The sequence below is a fragment of the Citrus sinensis genome, chromosome 6 (assembly GCF_022201045.2).
Source record: "Citrus sinensis cultivar Valencia sweet orange chromosome 6, DVS_A1.0, whole genome shotgun sequence".
NCBI lineage: Eukaryota > Viridiplantae > Streptophyta > Magnoliopsida > Sapindales > Rutaceae > Citrus > Citrus sinensis.
The window spans coordinates 16639808-16656128 of NC_068561.1; the positions used below are offsets into that span (position 1 = coordinate 16639808).

Below are 16321 nucleotides of genomic sequence, written 5' to 3' on the forward strand. Positions count from 1 at the left end.
CTTAGGACATGATGCAATAATATTTTTATAATAAATGAAAGAACAAGACAATGTTCATATAACTTTTAGAATTGTTTTATCATTTTAAGCATTTCTGTTCATCTAAAAATTTTACATTCTAAATGAGACGTATGATTTTTGAATGTCTTTGAATATTTTGGAAGAGGTTAACCAATTGTAGATATTTGCCCACGAGGAAACAAAAGCATCCCCTTGCTAACAAGAACTCAAGCTTTGATATTTAGAATGTCTTGTACTTTTATCAAAAATTTAACAAGAACTCGGGATTTGATATCTAGAACGTCTCGTACTTTTATCAAAATTTTGTAACCTAATATTTTATCAGTGGTGCTTTTTTTTTTTCATATTTATTTATATAGACTGAAAAAGCTCTGCACATTACAACACTCTTGGATCCCTTTTACAGGCAGATTAAAGGATCCAACATATGAAATCAGTGCCTTTATTATTTAATAGAGTAGATTCAAGGAGCTCTGCTCATTACGACACATTTGAATCCTTTCTAAAGGCACATTAAGGGATCTACAACAGAGCTAGTTTAACCTTGTTAACTAGAGGCACACAATACACAATACATTGACATATAACCATATCTAATCTTATGCCAAGAGTGGATTACACAATACACCCATCACACTATTCGATTCAAATACAAGTTCCAATACGTTTGACCATCAAAAGTATAATCAGTATCGGCACGAACTTCTCCACTGTCTTCGTTTGTTGCTAAAAGATCAATCTGCAAAATGAGAGAACCTCCAGCACTCAGATCACTATCAGTTCTCAATTCGTCTAATGGAATCATAGTTCTAAAGCCATGAACAGCACGCTCATGAAAACCGTCTGCATCAACAGCAAACAAAAGTCCGTTAGAAGAACCCGATGCAACAACACGAAGCAAATGTCCGGTGTCCATAAAATCTGATTTTTCAGTAGGTAGATAGTCTTTCCAATTATACTCTTGAACGCCGGGAGCAAATACGAAGGTCCAAGAAGCATTAGCCAGCCAACTCCGACCAAATAAACCGAAATCCATCCTACCGTACCTCTTCATTTCATCAGGATCTGAATAACGTATAAAAAGGTAATCTGATTTAAAATCTTTCAATCTTCTATTACCAGACACCTTCATCAGATCTGACTGAGAAGCAGAATCAGACGTCTTCAATGGAAAAGAGGCAGAGGCAGACGCCTTCACCGAAGGAGGCGCAGACGCCATATAGCCTGCAATTAAATGAAAAATAAGCACTCAGCAACCCTTCGTATCTTGCTTATATATTTAGAGAGTTTATGCATAGTGAAAATTTTCCAATTCAATAATCTCAAGATTGTACTAAAGTCAGTTTCAGAAAAAAAAAAAAGATTGTACTAAAGTCCGGAAGTATTTATGAAGTTGCAAATCTGAACCTTATGCATAGAGATAAAGAAAGATAAATTGCTAGAACACTTGGTTCTGATCGCCTTCTAACTACACTTTTTCATATATACCTAAACGATAACCTTTTTTATAACCTGTCAATTTGCGATGTCCAGACACCTTCACCGGAAAGGACGCAGACAAATGCACCGGAACTGACCCCATACAGAATATGTCTTCTGTGATTTTAATGAAAAATATATCCTTTAAATTTTTTTTCCCTGCCTTGTAATTAGCTACACATTTTCACCTCTTTTTATACAAACGAGGAACTCGAGTACAAACAAACTTTGAGCTCATGTGCATGGCCAGCATGCAACTTTTGGACTATCCGAAATCATATCATCACCATTTATTCTCTAATTTTATTTGAATTATTGCTATCTCACATATTAGATAATTGAATGTACGCCAACGCTACAATACCCGCATGTATCACATACATGCGGGTAATAAAAAAATTAAAAAAATGTGGCCATTCTTTGGCTGCCACTTGGCAGCCAAACATAAAAAAAAAAAAAAACTTGGAGCAACCGGTTGCTCCTTAAATGAATATTATATTATAAAATAATATAATAATAAAATAATAATCATTTTAATAATAAAGACAATATAATAATTAAAAATTAGTTTCAAGTTTAATGGTAAGTGTTTCATGTTTATTGGTCCATTAATTGCATGATTTTTGGAGTTACAAGTTAATGATCCTAAGTTCCATGTTCATTATTCTAAATTTCAAGTTTATTTGGTTTCAAGTTTAATCGTCTTAATTTCAAGTTAATGGTAGGTGTTTCATGTTTATTGGTCCATTAATTTCATGATTTTCGGAGTTGCAAGTTAATGATCTAAGTTCCATGTTCATTACTCTAAATTTCAAGTTTCTTTGTGTTACGATTACTAGTTAAATCTTGATCGTTAATCAATCAAATCGAATCAATCTAACTCCCCAAGAACAATTATCAACAGATAAAGAAACAACAACATCCAAGAAAACTAAAGAACTCAGAAAAGAGAGAGTAAGATGAAGAAGACAGCACACAAAGATTACGTGGTTCAGTACCAATGGTACCTATATCCACGACTGAAGAACCCTCTTGGGCTTAAAACTTATTATTGAACTGATTGATTACAAAGAGACAACTGATGACAAGGATTAAATCTCTCACAGAGAATTTTCTATCTCTCACCCTAAGCCTCTCAAAATCGTGATTGAAGTAACTCTACTGATCAGCCTTGAGCCATGTATTTATAACTATGTTTGTCCAACTGTGAGAAGCAACAAACTTAACTAACTAATGGCCCCACAAATGCTGACTCAGCTCGTCACTCAGCTCCCTAATAGAATTAACTAACTTGCTTCACAAATCTCCACCTTAGTTCATTTTGTTTCTGCTTCACCCCAACTCTGCTTCAGCTTGTTGACATGCTTGACTTACAAGCACCTAACTCCAATCAAGCTCAGAGAGTTCCTGAACTTGATTGTTGGTAATGGTTTTGTTAATGCATCTGCTGGATTGTCTTCTGTAGATATTTTAACGATATCTATTACACCTCTTTCAATTTCTTCCCTTATGAAATGCAGCCTTATATTTACGTGCTTGGTCCTTTCATGATATTTGGAATGCTTACTCAGCTGAATTGCACTTGAGCTGTCACAACATATAGGAATCGTGTCTTGATTCAGTCCCAGTTCTGATACTATTCCATTGAGCCATTTTGTTTCTTTTACAGCTTCAGCTAATGCAATGTACTCAGCCTCTGTAGTGGATAATGCAACCACTGGCTGTAGAGAAGCTTTCCAACTCATAGCTCCACCACACAATGTAAACACAAAACCAGTAGTTGACCTTCTCTTGTCCAAGTCATCAGCAAAATCAGAGTCCACATAGCCAATGATCTTACTTGTGACACCATCATTCCCTTCAAATAAAATACTAGACTCAAATGTCCCTTTAAGATACCTAAGTGTCCATTTAGCAGCATCCTAGTGAATCTTTCCTGGATTCCCCATAAATATACTAACCAAGCTCACACTATAAGCAATATCAGGTCTAGTGTAGACCATAGCATACATAATGCTTCCAACTACACTAGAGTAAGGAACCTTCTTCATATACTCAATATCAGCATCATCAGATGGCTTCTGCTGCTTTGACAATTTGAAATGAGTGGCTAAGGGAGTGGAAACTTCTTTAACATCTACTATTCCAAACTTGTTCAATACTTTTCTAACATAACCAGCCTGTGTGACGAATAGAGTTTTGGCAACTCTATCTCTTTTGACCTGCATTCCCAGAATCTTGATTGCAGAGCCCAAGTTTTTCATTTCAAATTCAGATCTTAGCTTAGACTTAAGTTTTTCTATTTCTTCTCTGTGTTTGCATGCTATGAGCTTGTCATCAACATAGAAAAGTAAATAAATCTCATCTCCATAAGGCATTATACACAATTATCATATTGACTTCCTGAGTAGCCATGTGCCATCATAAACTGGTTAAACCTTAAATACCACTGTCTGGGAGATTGCTTTAAGCCATATAAACTCTTTTTAAGCAAGCAAACCCTGTCTTCTAATCCTTTCTGAATGAAACCTTCTGGTTATTCCATGTATATCTCTTCCTCAAGGTTGCCATGAAGAAATGTTGTCTTGACATCTAGTTGATCTAACTCCAGATCAAAATAAGCTGTGATGACAAGCAGCACCCTGATTGAGCTATACTTAACAACATGAGAAAACACTTTATTGTAATCTACCCCTTCTCTTTGTGTAAAACCCTTAGCAACCAGCCTTATTTTATACCTTGGAGGTTCAAGATTAGCAACCCCTTCTTTAAGCTTGAAAATCCATTTACACCCAACCAGCTTTCTTTCCATAGGCTTTTCTACCAAAATCCAGGTATTATTTTTCTTTAGTGATGTCATTTCTTCTTCCATTGCTGATAACTAGTTTGACTTATCTCTGTTGTTCATGGCTTAATTATAACTACCAGGTTCTTCCTCAATAACTTCTTCAGCCACTGCGAGTGCATAGGATATCAGATCAGCTATGCCAAACCTTTTAGGCATTCTGATGACTCTTATCTCTCTGTCTCTTGCCAGCTGATAAGTCTCTTTTTCTGAGGAGCTAGATCTGCAATCATGAGATTTGATCTTGTCATCTGCAGACTCCACCTCCAAGTTAGGCTCTTGACTGACACTTTGCTCAGGGGCTAACAGTTCAGTTTCAACCTTATGTTGCAGCATAACATCCTCATAAAAAATAACATCCCTGCTCACTATTACTCTTGAAGGTTTCCCATCTAAGCACCAAATTCTATATCCCTTAACACCCTTAGGGTAACCAATAAAGATGCCTTTAATTGCCCTAGGCTCAAGTTTTCCCTAGTTAATGTGTGCATATGCTGGCGTGCCAAATATTCTAAGATTACTAAAATCAGGAGCTTTACCAGACCAAACCTCTTGAGGGGTTTTGAAGTTCAGTGCTGTAGTGATAGCATCAGCCCAGAAGTGTTTTGACATATTTGCACTAAACAGCATGCACCTGACCTTTTCCACTAAGGTCTTGTTCATCCTCTCAGCAAGGTCATTTTGCTGAGGTGTATGTCTTACTGTTTTGTGTCTTACAATCCCCTTCTCTTTGCAGAAGCTATCAAACTCCTTGCTGCAAAATTCTAGGTCATTATCAGTCCTCAGCCTTTCTACTTTCCTCTCAGTTTGGTTTTTAATTAATGTTATCCATTCCTTGAACTTCAGTAGAGCTTCCCCCTTTTGTTTTAAAGACACAGACCCAGACTTTTCTGGTGTAGTCATCAATTAAAGTCATGAAGTATCTAGCTCCTCCATGTGATGGAACCTGTGATGGCCCCCATAAGTCTGAATAGATGTAGTCTATTGAGTGTTTGGTTTCCTGCTTGCCAGTGCCAAACTTTTGTCTGGTTGCCTTACCAAACACACACTTTTCACAGAACTCAAGTGATGAGATCTAATCAGAACCAATTACTCCTTGTTTCTTTAGCTCTTTTAAACCTTTCTCACTCATGTGACCTAATCTCATGTGCCATAGCTTAGTTTTATCCTTACCAATAGAGGCCATTATTCCTGGTGTGTAAGAGAATCCTATTAGAACATATAGCCCATTCTTCCTAACCCCCTTCATTGTCACTCTGCCATTTTTAATGACCTGTAGCTCACCATTTTCAGCTTTTATGCCGCAGCCAGATTGGTCAACTTCTCCTAAGGATATAAGATTTCTTTTTAGCTCTGGTACATATCTAACATTTCTTAGATCTCTTTCTACCCCATCATGCATGGTAATGGCAACTGTCCCAATCCCAGCAACTTTACAGGCTAAGTTATTACCAAGTAAAACTTTACTGTATCAACTTTCTCGAAAGTCATGAAGAGTTGCTTATTAGGGCTCATGTGAAAAGAGCAGCCAGAGTCTAAGATCCATTCTTGAGTAGGTTACTTATCGACAACAATGAGTACATCAGCACCTTCTGAATCTTCTTCATTCTCTGATGTTATAGCTGCCTTACCAGAGGTCTCTTTCTGGATCTTTTCAAGTTTCTTCTTCTCAAAGCAGTTTTTAATATAATGTCCTTCCTTCTAACAAAAATAGCACTTCCTCTTCTTTCTTTTATTATCAGTGTTTTTTTTTAGTTGTTTCCTTTCTTCTCATGTTTCTTCTTCTTGTCAGCTTTTGATTTGGCCATTAAGATTTCTCCCATCCCCTGATATTTTCCTTCAACTCTTTTCTTCAAATATTTTGACTCGAGAGCACTCTTCACATCTTTTAAGGTAAAAGTTTGTCTCTCATACAATAGTGTATCAACGAAATGCTCATACGAGTCTGGAAGAGAGCTTAACAATATAAGAGCTCTGTCTTCATTTTCAAGATTGATGCTCACGTTCTCTAGGTTCATAATCAACTTGTTGAATTCATCAAGATGATCTTTCATGGTTGTTCCCTCCTTCATTGAGAACGTGTACAACTTCCTTTTCATGTAGAGTCTCTTGGCTAGAGATTTCTTCAGGAACATCTCTTCAAGCTTTGTCTAGAGGCCTAATGTAGATCTTTCTTTTGCTACCTCCCTCAGCACTTCATCTGAAAGATCCAAGATGATGGTGCTGTGAGCTTTGTTGTTGATGGTCCTTATGTCTCTACCTGAAACTGAGGAACCTTCTGCTTTTTCTTTCTTACCGATTTGATCTTCTTCAATATCAAGGGCAGCATCAAGCCCTTGTTGTATCAAGATTGCACGCATCTTGAGACTTCATAGATAGAAGTCATTTTTGCTATTGAACTTTTCTAGATCATATCTGGTAGAAGCTATTTGAGAACAAGAGTTGAGAGCTGTAAAGGCTTTGATACCAATTTGTTAAGATTACTAGTTAAATCTTGATCGTTAATCAGCCAAATCGAATCAATCTAACCCCCCAAGAACAATTATCAATAGATAAAGAAACAACAACACATCCAAGAAAACTAAAGAACTCAGAAAAGAGAGAGTAAGATAAAGAAGACAACATACAAAGATTACGTGGTTCGATACCAATGGTACCTACATCCACGGTTGAAGAACCCTCTTGGGCTTAAAACTTATTATTGAACTGATTGATTACAAAGAGACAACTGATGACAAGGATTAAATCTCTCTTACAGAGGATTTTCTATCTCTCACCCTAACCTCTCAAAATCATGATTGAAGTACCTCTACTGATCAGCCTTGAGTCATATATTTATAGCTATGTTTGTCCAGCTGTGAGAAGCAACAAACTTAACTAACTAATGGCCCCACAAATGCTGACTCAGCTCACCACTTAGCTCCCTACTAGAATTAACTAACTTGCTTCACACTTTGGTTTCTAGTTTAATGGTTCCAATTTTAAGTTAATGGTAGGTGTTTCATGTTTATTGGTTCATTAATCGGGGTTGCAAGTTAATGATCATAAGTTTCATGTTCATTGCTCTCACTTTCAAGTTCATTTAGTTTCAAGTTTAATGGTCTCGGTTTTAAGTTAATGGTAAGTGTTTCATGTTTATTGGTCCATTAATTGAGGTTGCAAGTTAATGATTCTAAGTTTCACGTTCATTGCCCTCAGTTTCAAGTTCATTTGGTTTCAAGTTTAATAGTTTCAGTTTCAAGTTAATGGTAAGTATTTCATGTTTATTAGTCCATTAATTAGGGTTGTAAGTTAATGATCATAAGTTTCATGTTTATTCCATTTTCCTCTCTATTTCAGGTTAAACTGAAAATGAGACCAATGCGAAACAGTCTCTCAGGTGTCAACAACAGCTTTCAATTATCCGCAATTAGCAATCCTTTTTCAATTTTAACATAATTTTTCACTAATGCCAAAGTTCTTCTTCCAAATCACTGCAATAAAATACAAGTGTTAGTTTACTCCCTCATTCTGACTCTTTGAGCAGGAACTTTAAATCAACTCTTTTTCATTTTGTGAATTTTTATTCACATTTTATGAATCATTACAAAGTGAGCCGTCTTCGCTCCTAAATTCCATCACTGCTGAAAACCTTAACTTTCCATTTACCGATACACAATACATTAGCAAAACAAAATGACAACAACCTCTGACTCAACACCACATTATTTATTCATGTATGGCCGCACACAACGCAATGCCAAGCTACAATTCCTAAAATCCAACAAATTTACCTTCATAAGTGCAAGTACGCAACAAGCAGATAATGCTTAAGACAATTCACCAGATCTTTGCGAGCTCGAACAAATTCAAGTTCTGTTTTCTTGAAAAAGGAAAGCTTTCAATAATGTTGAGAGGCGGCAAATGGTGGTAATGCGATATTGATTCTCTACTGAGAAAAATGGTGATGATGATAAGTTTGGCATAAAAGAAAATTCGAGTCTGACATAAAAAGATAAGCTCAATAATTTAAAAAAAGATGTAGATCGACTTTCCCTAATCTATTATCACATATGGTCTCAATAATAATAATAACAATAAATACAGAGAAAGCCCATCAAGAGTCTAAGTCTTGTTGAAAAATGTGATCTAGCAAACCAATTGTGTAATGTTTACAATAATGAGGGAAAGCTTGCTAACATAAACTAAAGACGAAAAGAAAATCTAAAAGAAAATGAAAGAGACTAGCATACATCATGAAAAGAAGACAATGAATAAAACAAGTTAAATCATGACCATGGAAAATCGACAGATAGGATGGAGTGAAACATGGCCCATTTGTTTAGAGAGATGTAATCAAGTAGAGTAATTTGTTATGCCAATTTTAAATTCACTTTGTTTTATGTTATTTAAGCCAAAGCACACGTGATATACATGATTCCAATTTCAAATTCACTTTATTTTATCTTGTACAGGCAAAGCAAACATGATGTGCAACATGCCTCCAACTTTCATTAGTTTGTTAATGCTTTAATTTCTAATTATTATGTTAATTAACTTGAAAGTTAACTTATAATACAACGCTAGACTTGCATGGTTATTATGTTCTGTTGTTATTTTACTATTGTTATCTTAGTTGAGCTCTATGTTATATATATTATTTAGTGTTTAAGTTTCCAACACCGATCATATCCTCTCAATATTGAAAACTAGGGGACTAGTGTTGGGTTTATGAAAGTTGTTTTTTTTTTTAAACCAGGTTTGCGAAAGTTTTTCATTCTTTTTTGGACAATTAGTTTCCAGCATCGGTAATAACTTCCCAATATTAAAAACTAAGAGACTGGTGTTTAGATTGGATTTTATTGATGTAACCTTTGTTGGCAACCCAGTCTATACTTACGACCTAAAACCTAGGTTGGTGATTTGGTCTATAAGTACAACGTGAAGCCTATATTGGCGACCTGGTTTGTAGATACAACTTAAAGCTTATGTGGGCAACCTAATTTATAGGTACAACTTGAAGTAGTTCGACTTGAAAATTAGTTTGATAAAAGTGGCCTATTTTTTAGAGGGGTTGTGTGCCACTACTTTTTGAACCGCTCATAATTGATAGATAATCATCGATAATTGCTAGTGAGCGTGTTGAAACTATGGTAAACGCCCATAATCAGGGGCCTATTTAAACTTAAGAGAGCATTAGATGGGGACGTTAACAAAATTAACTAAAAACTCTACAAGTTACCAATTTTAGAACTTTTTCTACTTTCTACAGGATCTAGGCGACTACCACTAGAAAAATCCTTAATTTTAACTTATATACAACCTCTCCTTTTCATTCTCTTTTCCTTATACACAAAACATCTAACTTAAGCATGGATGATTTATGCCGGAGCCCCAGATAGTGTGTCCTAATCGTGTTTTGTGGTTGACATGTATAGAAAGTTGTAGTCAAATTAACATTTGAGCTTGGATTTGTGCTATTATCCCTAGAAAACAAATTTAACTGTTGATGTCGTTTTTCGGCATCAACACCCTTTGGTATCTTTTTAGAATATGGTATGCTAAGTGCTAAGTTGAAGATATATGGAGAGTCATAAATATGACACAAATTGAAATGCTATGGCTTTTAATTCACTCATATCACTAGGTTGTGAATATAGCACTATAGTTGTATCATATCACAGATTAGGTACTGTCATATTGTTAAATTTTGTTAATTGTCTAATCATCTAATAGTGCACAAACCGTTGGTCATAGTATACTATAGTCGAACCCATAACATTGGCTTTCATTGTAAAACTAAATGTTTTTTTTAAATTAATTGATGTTAATTGTCACTGATTACATATTTTCTGTTACATATTTTAACTTGTTTCTTACACTTCCTAAATTTTGTATTATAGAATAAAAAATGCTTGTGATTTTTCATATTGAATGGTCACAATTTCACAAATATAGTTTATGTTTACTTAGTCAAGATATTTAATTTATATGTCAACTAATGTGACATTATTTGATTGGTTCAAATGATAATTATTTAAGTCTTATAATTTTTCATCCAAATGGTGAAATTTTATTAGTAATACAGAAAGTGAGATACAACTAAGTAAATATAATATTATTCACTAAAATTTGGGATATATTGAAACTTTATATACATATATTTAAAGTATTGTCTAAAAGTCTCCTGACATTATAACTATCTTAAAATTTTACTTTCACTAGCAACATTGGAGAGAAATCCCCTAATTCTTTTTTTGCCATCAACAACCAACGCAATGATGATCAATGACTAAGGAAGGTAAAAAAAGTCCAATTGGGCCCTTGGTTTGACTGATCTATATGAAAATCTTGAACTTAGACTTGGATCTAAAGGTCAAGGGTTAGCAAAGGTTCAAGGTATTAGGGCTCAATCACAATTAGATCAGAGTTTGAGCCCTACCAAAAAGTCCTTACCCTTGACTTTTAAATTAAAAAATACATTAAACTGCACGTTAGAACTCATGAGTGAGATAATGACACACCACTCACACAAAGTCATAGCTCACATACTTATCAAAAAGTCCTAACCTGACCTTTAAATTAAGTTTTAAATGAAGGAACACATTACACGACACAAAATCACATGTGAAAGAATGACACACAACATGCACACACATACTCACAAAGTCACAACAAACCTTAATTCATCTCTTTCACAAATCACAATTCTAGTTTATCACCACACCACACCAGCAACGCTAACCATCCAACTACCATAACTATTAGCAATAACCATCGCCAGCCAGCCAGCCACCGTATTTCCATAGTCAGTAGCTCCACACACGAGGGAAAGAGAGACCACCACTGCTGCCATTCCTAACCATTGCACCTTCACAGTTGCGCGACGTCATTCCCATCAACCGCTGCTGCGGCCACTGAATCATGCTGCCATCATATTTGATAAGGGAAAATTTCAGTCTACCCTCTTCGTAGAATGACAATCTTCAAATCACCCCCTTACTATTGAAAACATCAAGTTGTTAGATTAATTTTATATTAATCTAATATATTTGGGGCCACACATGAAATAAATAAAATGTGTGTGCTATTATTTAATAAGCCAAGAATTAAGTGATCTATTTGAAGTTCATTAAATGGTTAAGGGTATAATTATTGTGGATTAAATGCATAGATACTAAAATTTAATCATCACTTTAATAAGGGGCTGAAGTGATTATTATCATAAATACGTGACTGTTGGGTTTTCTAAAAGAAAACCAATAGCCACGATGTCTATATAAAAGGGGTTATGGTCCCCACTCTCTCTAATCCTCTGTAATTCTCTAATCCTCTCAAAAAGAATTCTAAACTCAAGAGAAAAGAGAAGATTGGAAGTCCATCTCTTAAACTCAAGAACTACTACGAATTACCATGGATTCAGGTACGCTTCCGCTTTCGTATTTCTCAGTAATTTAATCTGGATGTTATGAAGATTTAGAGGATAACAAGTGGTGTCAGAGCCCCATCCATGATTAGATTATTGAGTTATTAATATCATTTTGCTTGGAATTTTGTAATTGTTGTGGTTAGACCACGTTTCGGTTTCGGTTTTATTAATTATTTCGGTTATGGTTTTATAATCTTTAAATTAAAATGATTTATAACATAAGTTTATTATTGGTCTAACATTGATGATATGTTAATTAAAGCAAGAAGTCACCAAAGTGATATCTCTTGTGTAGATTAGTTTATTTGAAGTGTTAGGTGTTTGTGTTTGTATAATTCTTGCGGATGTTAATCGACCCAAAGGAAGGTTAATATTTGGCCTAATTACACACACACTTGTGATGGTAAATTTGTGACAATTATTGAGATAACTCAATGTAAGTAATGTACTAATCCAAAGATTGGTTCATTACTTGACATAATATATTGTCAAAATTTGATCATTGCAACAAGAGTACCATTTACAGTTAGTATTATAGTCCAAAGACTTGTTACTAATGTTGTGCTAGGTATCTTGAAATGTTATAATTTGTTTTTTAAATTTTTAAAGATTATTAATTGAGTTGTTAATGTGAGCATTATTTATATTTTATTTTTGTTCTTTATTCAGCTTTTCTGTCTGCTACTTCTATATCTGCAAATATAAATAGTGTCCCGGTTTAAATGAGACTAATTTTAAGGACTGGAAAGAGAATATGATGATTCTCATAGGCTGCATGGATCTAGACTTATCATTCAGACACCCTAAGCCGGACGAACTCACTGATGATAGTACATCTGAGGATGTGTTGTACTATGAGAAGTGGGATCGATCTAACAGGATGAGTCTCATGATCATGAAGCGCGGTGTTCCAAAAGTATTTAGAAGTGCTATAACTGATGAGGTTACAAGTGCTAGTGAGTTTCTTACCGAAATTCAGAAACGTTTTACAAAAAACTATAAGGCTGAAACAAGTACGCATTTAGCAAGCTTGATTTCGATGAAGTATAAAGGCAAGGGAAATGTTCGGGAGTACATCATGGAGATGTCTCATCTTGCTTCTAAGCTTAAGGCATTAGGGCTCGACCTATCTGATGATTTGGTCCTTATTTCTCTCCCAGCACAATTTAATCAGCTCAAAGTCAGTTACAACTGTCAGAAAGAGAAGTGGAATCTTAATGAACTGATTTCCTTTTGTGTGCAAGAAGAAGAAAGACTGAAGCAAGAGCAAACCGAATGTGCACATGTGGTAAGCACTTCTAAAGATAAGGGCAAAAGAAAGAAAAAAGGTGAAGCTGTTGCTTCTAAGGGTCCAGAGCAAAAGAAACCAAAGGTTGAGCATGGTTGTTTCTTCTGCGGCAAGCCTGGACATGTGAAGAAGGAATGTACAAAATATCACGCATGGTGCGTAAAGAAAGGTACATTTCTTACTTTGGTTTGTTCTGAAACTAATTTAGCTTTAATACCAAGAAACACATGGTGGATAGATTCGGGTGCTACTACTCACATTTGTGTTTCACTGCAGGGTTGTCTGAGCTACTGACCGCCAAGTGATGCTGAAAGATGCATTTATATAGGAGATGGCAAGACGGTAGAAGTTGAAGCAATTGGGCATTTCAGGTTACTTATGCAAACTGGTTGTTATTTGGATTTGTTAGATACTTTTGTTGTTCCGTCTTTTAGACGGAATTTGATTTCAGTTTCTGTTTTGGACAAATCTGGTTATTATTGTTCATTTGTAAACAGACAATTTCGTTTATCTATCAATTCTAATGTTATTGGAACCGGTTTGCTTAATACTTATGATAATCTATATTTGCTAGAAATTGTTTCAAGTTATAATGAAAACTTGCATTTTAGTTCCAGAGGTACCAAGCGTAAATTAGAGAAAGAAAATTCAGCCTCATTATGGCACAAGCGCTTAGGTCACATCTCTAAAGCTAGACTTGAACGATTAGTGTCTGATGAGATTTTAAGATCTCTTGATTTTACAGACCTTGATATTTGTATTGAGTGTATCAAGGGAAAACAAACCAAAAGTAAGAAATTAGGAGCCTACAGAATATCAGACATCTTAGAATTAATTCATATAGATATCTGTGGACCATTTCCTACAGCTACCTAGAATGGTCAACAATATTTCATTACATTCATAGACGACTATTCAAGATATGGCTATATATTCCTAATTCATGAAAAATCACAGTCTTTGGATGTGTTCAAAACGTTTAAAGCTGAAGTTGAGTTACAACTCAACAAAAGAATTAAAAATGTTAGGTCTGACCATGGTGGTGAATACTATGGTAGATATGATGGTTCAGGAGAACAACGTCCAGGACCGTTTGCTAAATACCTAGAGGAATGTGGAATTGTCCCTCAATATACTATGCCAGGATCACCTAGCATGAATGGTGTATCTGAGAGACGAAGCCGCACTCTTAAGGATATGGTAAGGAGTATGATCAATCATTCTACTTTACCAGAATCACTCTGGGGTGAAGCACTAAAAACAGCAGCTTATATCCTAAATCGAGTGCCAACTAAAGCGGCTGCTAAAATACCTTATGAGCTTTGGACGGGTCGAAAGCCTAGTCTAAACCATTTACATATTTGGGGATGTCTAGCTGAAGCGAGGCCTTATAGACCTCATGAAAGGAAATTGGATTCCAAAATTGTAAACAGCTACTTTGTTGGCTATGCAGAGCGATAAATGGGTTTTAAGTTTTATAAGGCATCCAATTAAGGAATATGGTTGCGTAATTTTGTCACTGGGCTGCACATTCTAGAGGGTGTAGAAAGACTGCTCAAGATATTTTGTGACAATAAGTCAGCAGTTTTATATTCCAACAACAACAGGAGCTCTACAAAGTCAAAACACATTGACATCAAGTTCCTTGTTGTGAAGGAAAGAGTGCAGAATGGACAAATATCTATAGAACACATTGGGACAAACTCCATGATAGCGGATCCGCTCACTAAAGGATTGCCACCTAAGGTCTTTCATGAGCACACTGCTCGTATGGGTGTGATTTTACTTGAGGATATTCAGATTTAGTGGGAGTTTGTATAATTACTAAATGTGACTTTTAGATTTTTTATTATATTATTCGGATTATTTTCTGCAGAAATACAGTATTTCAGTTCCTTACACTCTGTTGGACTAACTTAAGTTTAGATCTTAATAAAGTAAATTAGGACCAGTTGGGAAAAGACATCTGTAGATCACATTGCATGTAATTTCCATGCTATGCATCCACAATTGATCTATGTTATGTAACTATATTGATATATGTGACCATAGATGGTTGCGTTACGATTAATGTAACAAAGGCCGCTATGATCCTATAATGATGTGGTTATTGAACTAGATTGTTCATATATACCCTAAGGACATAATAGCAATTTCATGAGCTCATTAAGTTCGACACATTTCAGTTTTTCATTTGTGGCCCAGTGGGAGATTGTTAGATTAATTTTATATTAATCTAATATATTTGGGGCCACACATGAAATAAATAAAATGTGTGTGCTATTATTTAATAAGTCAAGAATTAAGTGATCTAGTTGAAGTTCATTAAATGGTTAAGGGTATAATTATTGTGGATTAAATGTATAGATACCAGAATTTAATCATCACTTTAATGAGGGGTTGAAGTGATTATTATCATAAATACGTGATTGTTGGGTTTTTTAAAAGAAAACCAATAGTCACGATGTCTATATAAAAGGGGTTATGGTCCCCAATCTCTCTAATCCTCTGTAATTCTCTTTGTAGACTCAAGAGAAAAGAGAAGATTGGAAGTCCATCTCTTAAACTCAAGAACTACTACAAATCACCATGGATTTAGGTACGCTTCCGCTTTCGTATTTCTCAGTAATTTAATCTGGATGTTATGAAGATTTAGAGGATAACACAAGTTACCCCCAAAACTCATTATCTGTCTGTTAATTTTAATGGCTATAAGGATAAAATAGTATTTGCACATTTTCCTAATAGTCAATTAACAGAAAAGGGTCAAACCTAGGTAGACTAACTTTCTTGGGGTCTAAATCTTTCTATATTTTTCAAAACACATAAAAATATTTTAAATATTTATAGTATGCTCCCTAATACTTTAAAATATTTTTATTTTGTGCCTATTTGACTTTTTTTAACGCATTAAAATTTATCTTTTGGTATTTAAAAAATTTATTTTAAAAAATAAATATAAAAATTAATTAAAAGCTAGAAATGGAAAAAGAATAATATTTTACATTTTCATATATTTTTTTTATTATTATCATTATTAATCTTTTTTTCATTTTGTAAAGGTACTTAAAGAAAATATAGATATAAAATAAAAAGAAAAATGCTACTGGAGTTTCACCAAACAAATGAAAGGAGTAAGGATGAGAAAAATGAATGGAAAGAAAAAAAATGCTATTGGAGTCATGTAGGGATGTCAACTTAACCCGAACCCAGATGAAACCGGATAATCTAGTACGGTTTTAACCCATATTGAGTTAAAATAAATCTAGTATCCGGATTC

General features: G+C 34.7%; 1 protein-coding gene across 4 annotated transcripts; it reads right to left on the reverse strand.

Annotated features, from left to right (window-relative positions):
* Positions 1 to 322: 322 nt before the first annotated feature.
* Positions 323 to 1694, reverse strand: LOC102629866 (hypothetical protein). 4 transcript variants are annotated; one of them, XM_006480967.4, is made up of 2 exons: positions 1534 to 1694; positions 323 to 1245 (listed from the first exon to the last, which is right to left on the reverse strand). In XM_006480967.4, exons 1-2 carry the CDS (start codon positions 1601 to 1603, stop codon positions 653 to 655), a joined length of 663 nt encoding a protein of 220 aa, XP_006481030.1. In that variant the 5' UTR covers positions 1604 to 1694; the 3' UTR covers positions 323 to 652. The 4 variants fall into 4 exon arrangements, with proteins under 4 accessions (XP_006481030.1, XP_006481029.1, XP_006481028.1 ...); XM_006480966.4 differs by having other exon boundaries at positions 1522 to 1693; XM_006480965.3 differs by having other exon boundaries at positions 1510 to 1693.
* Between the last annotated feature and the right edge of the window lie 14627 nt (positions 1695 to 16321).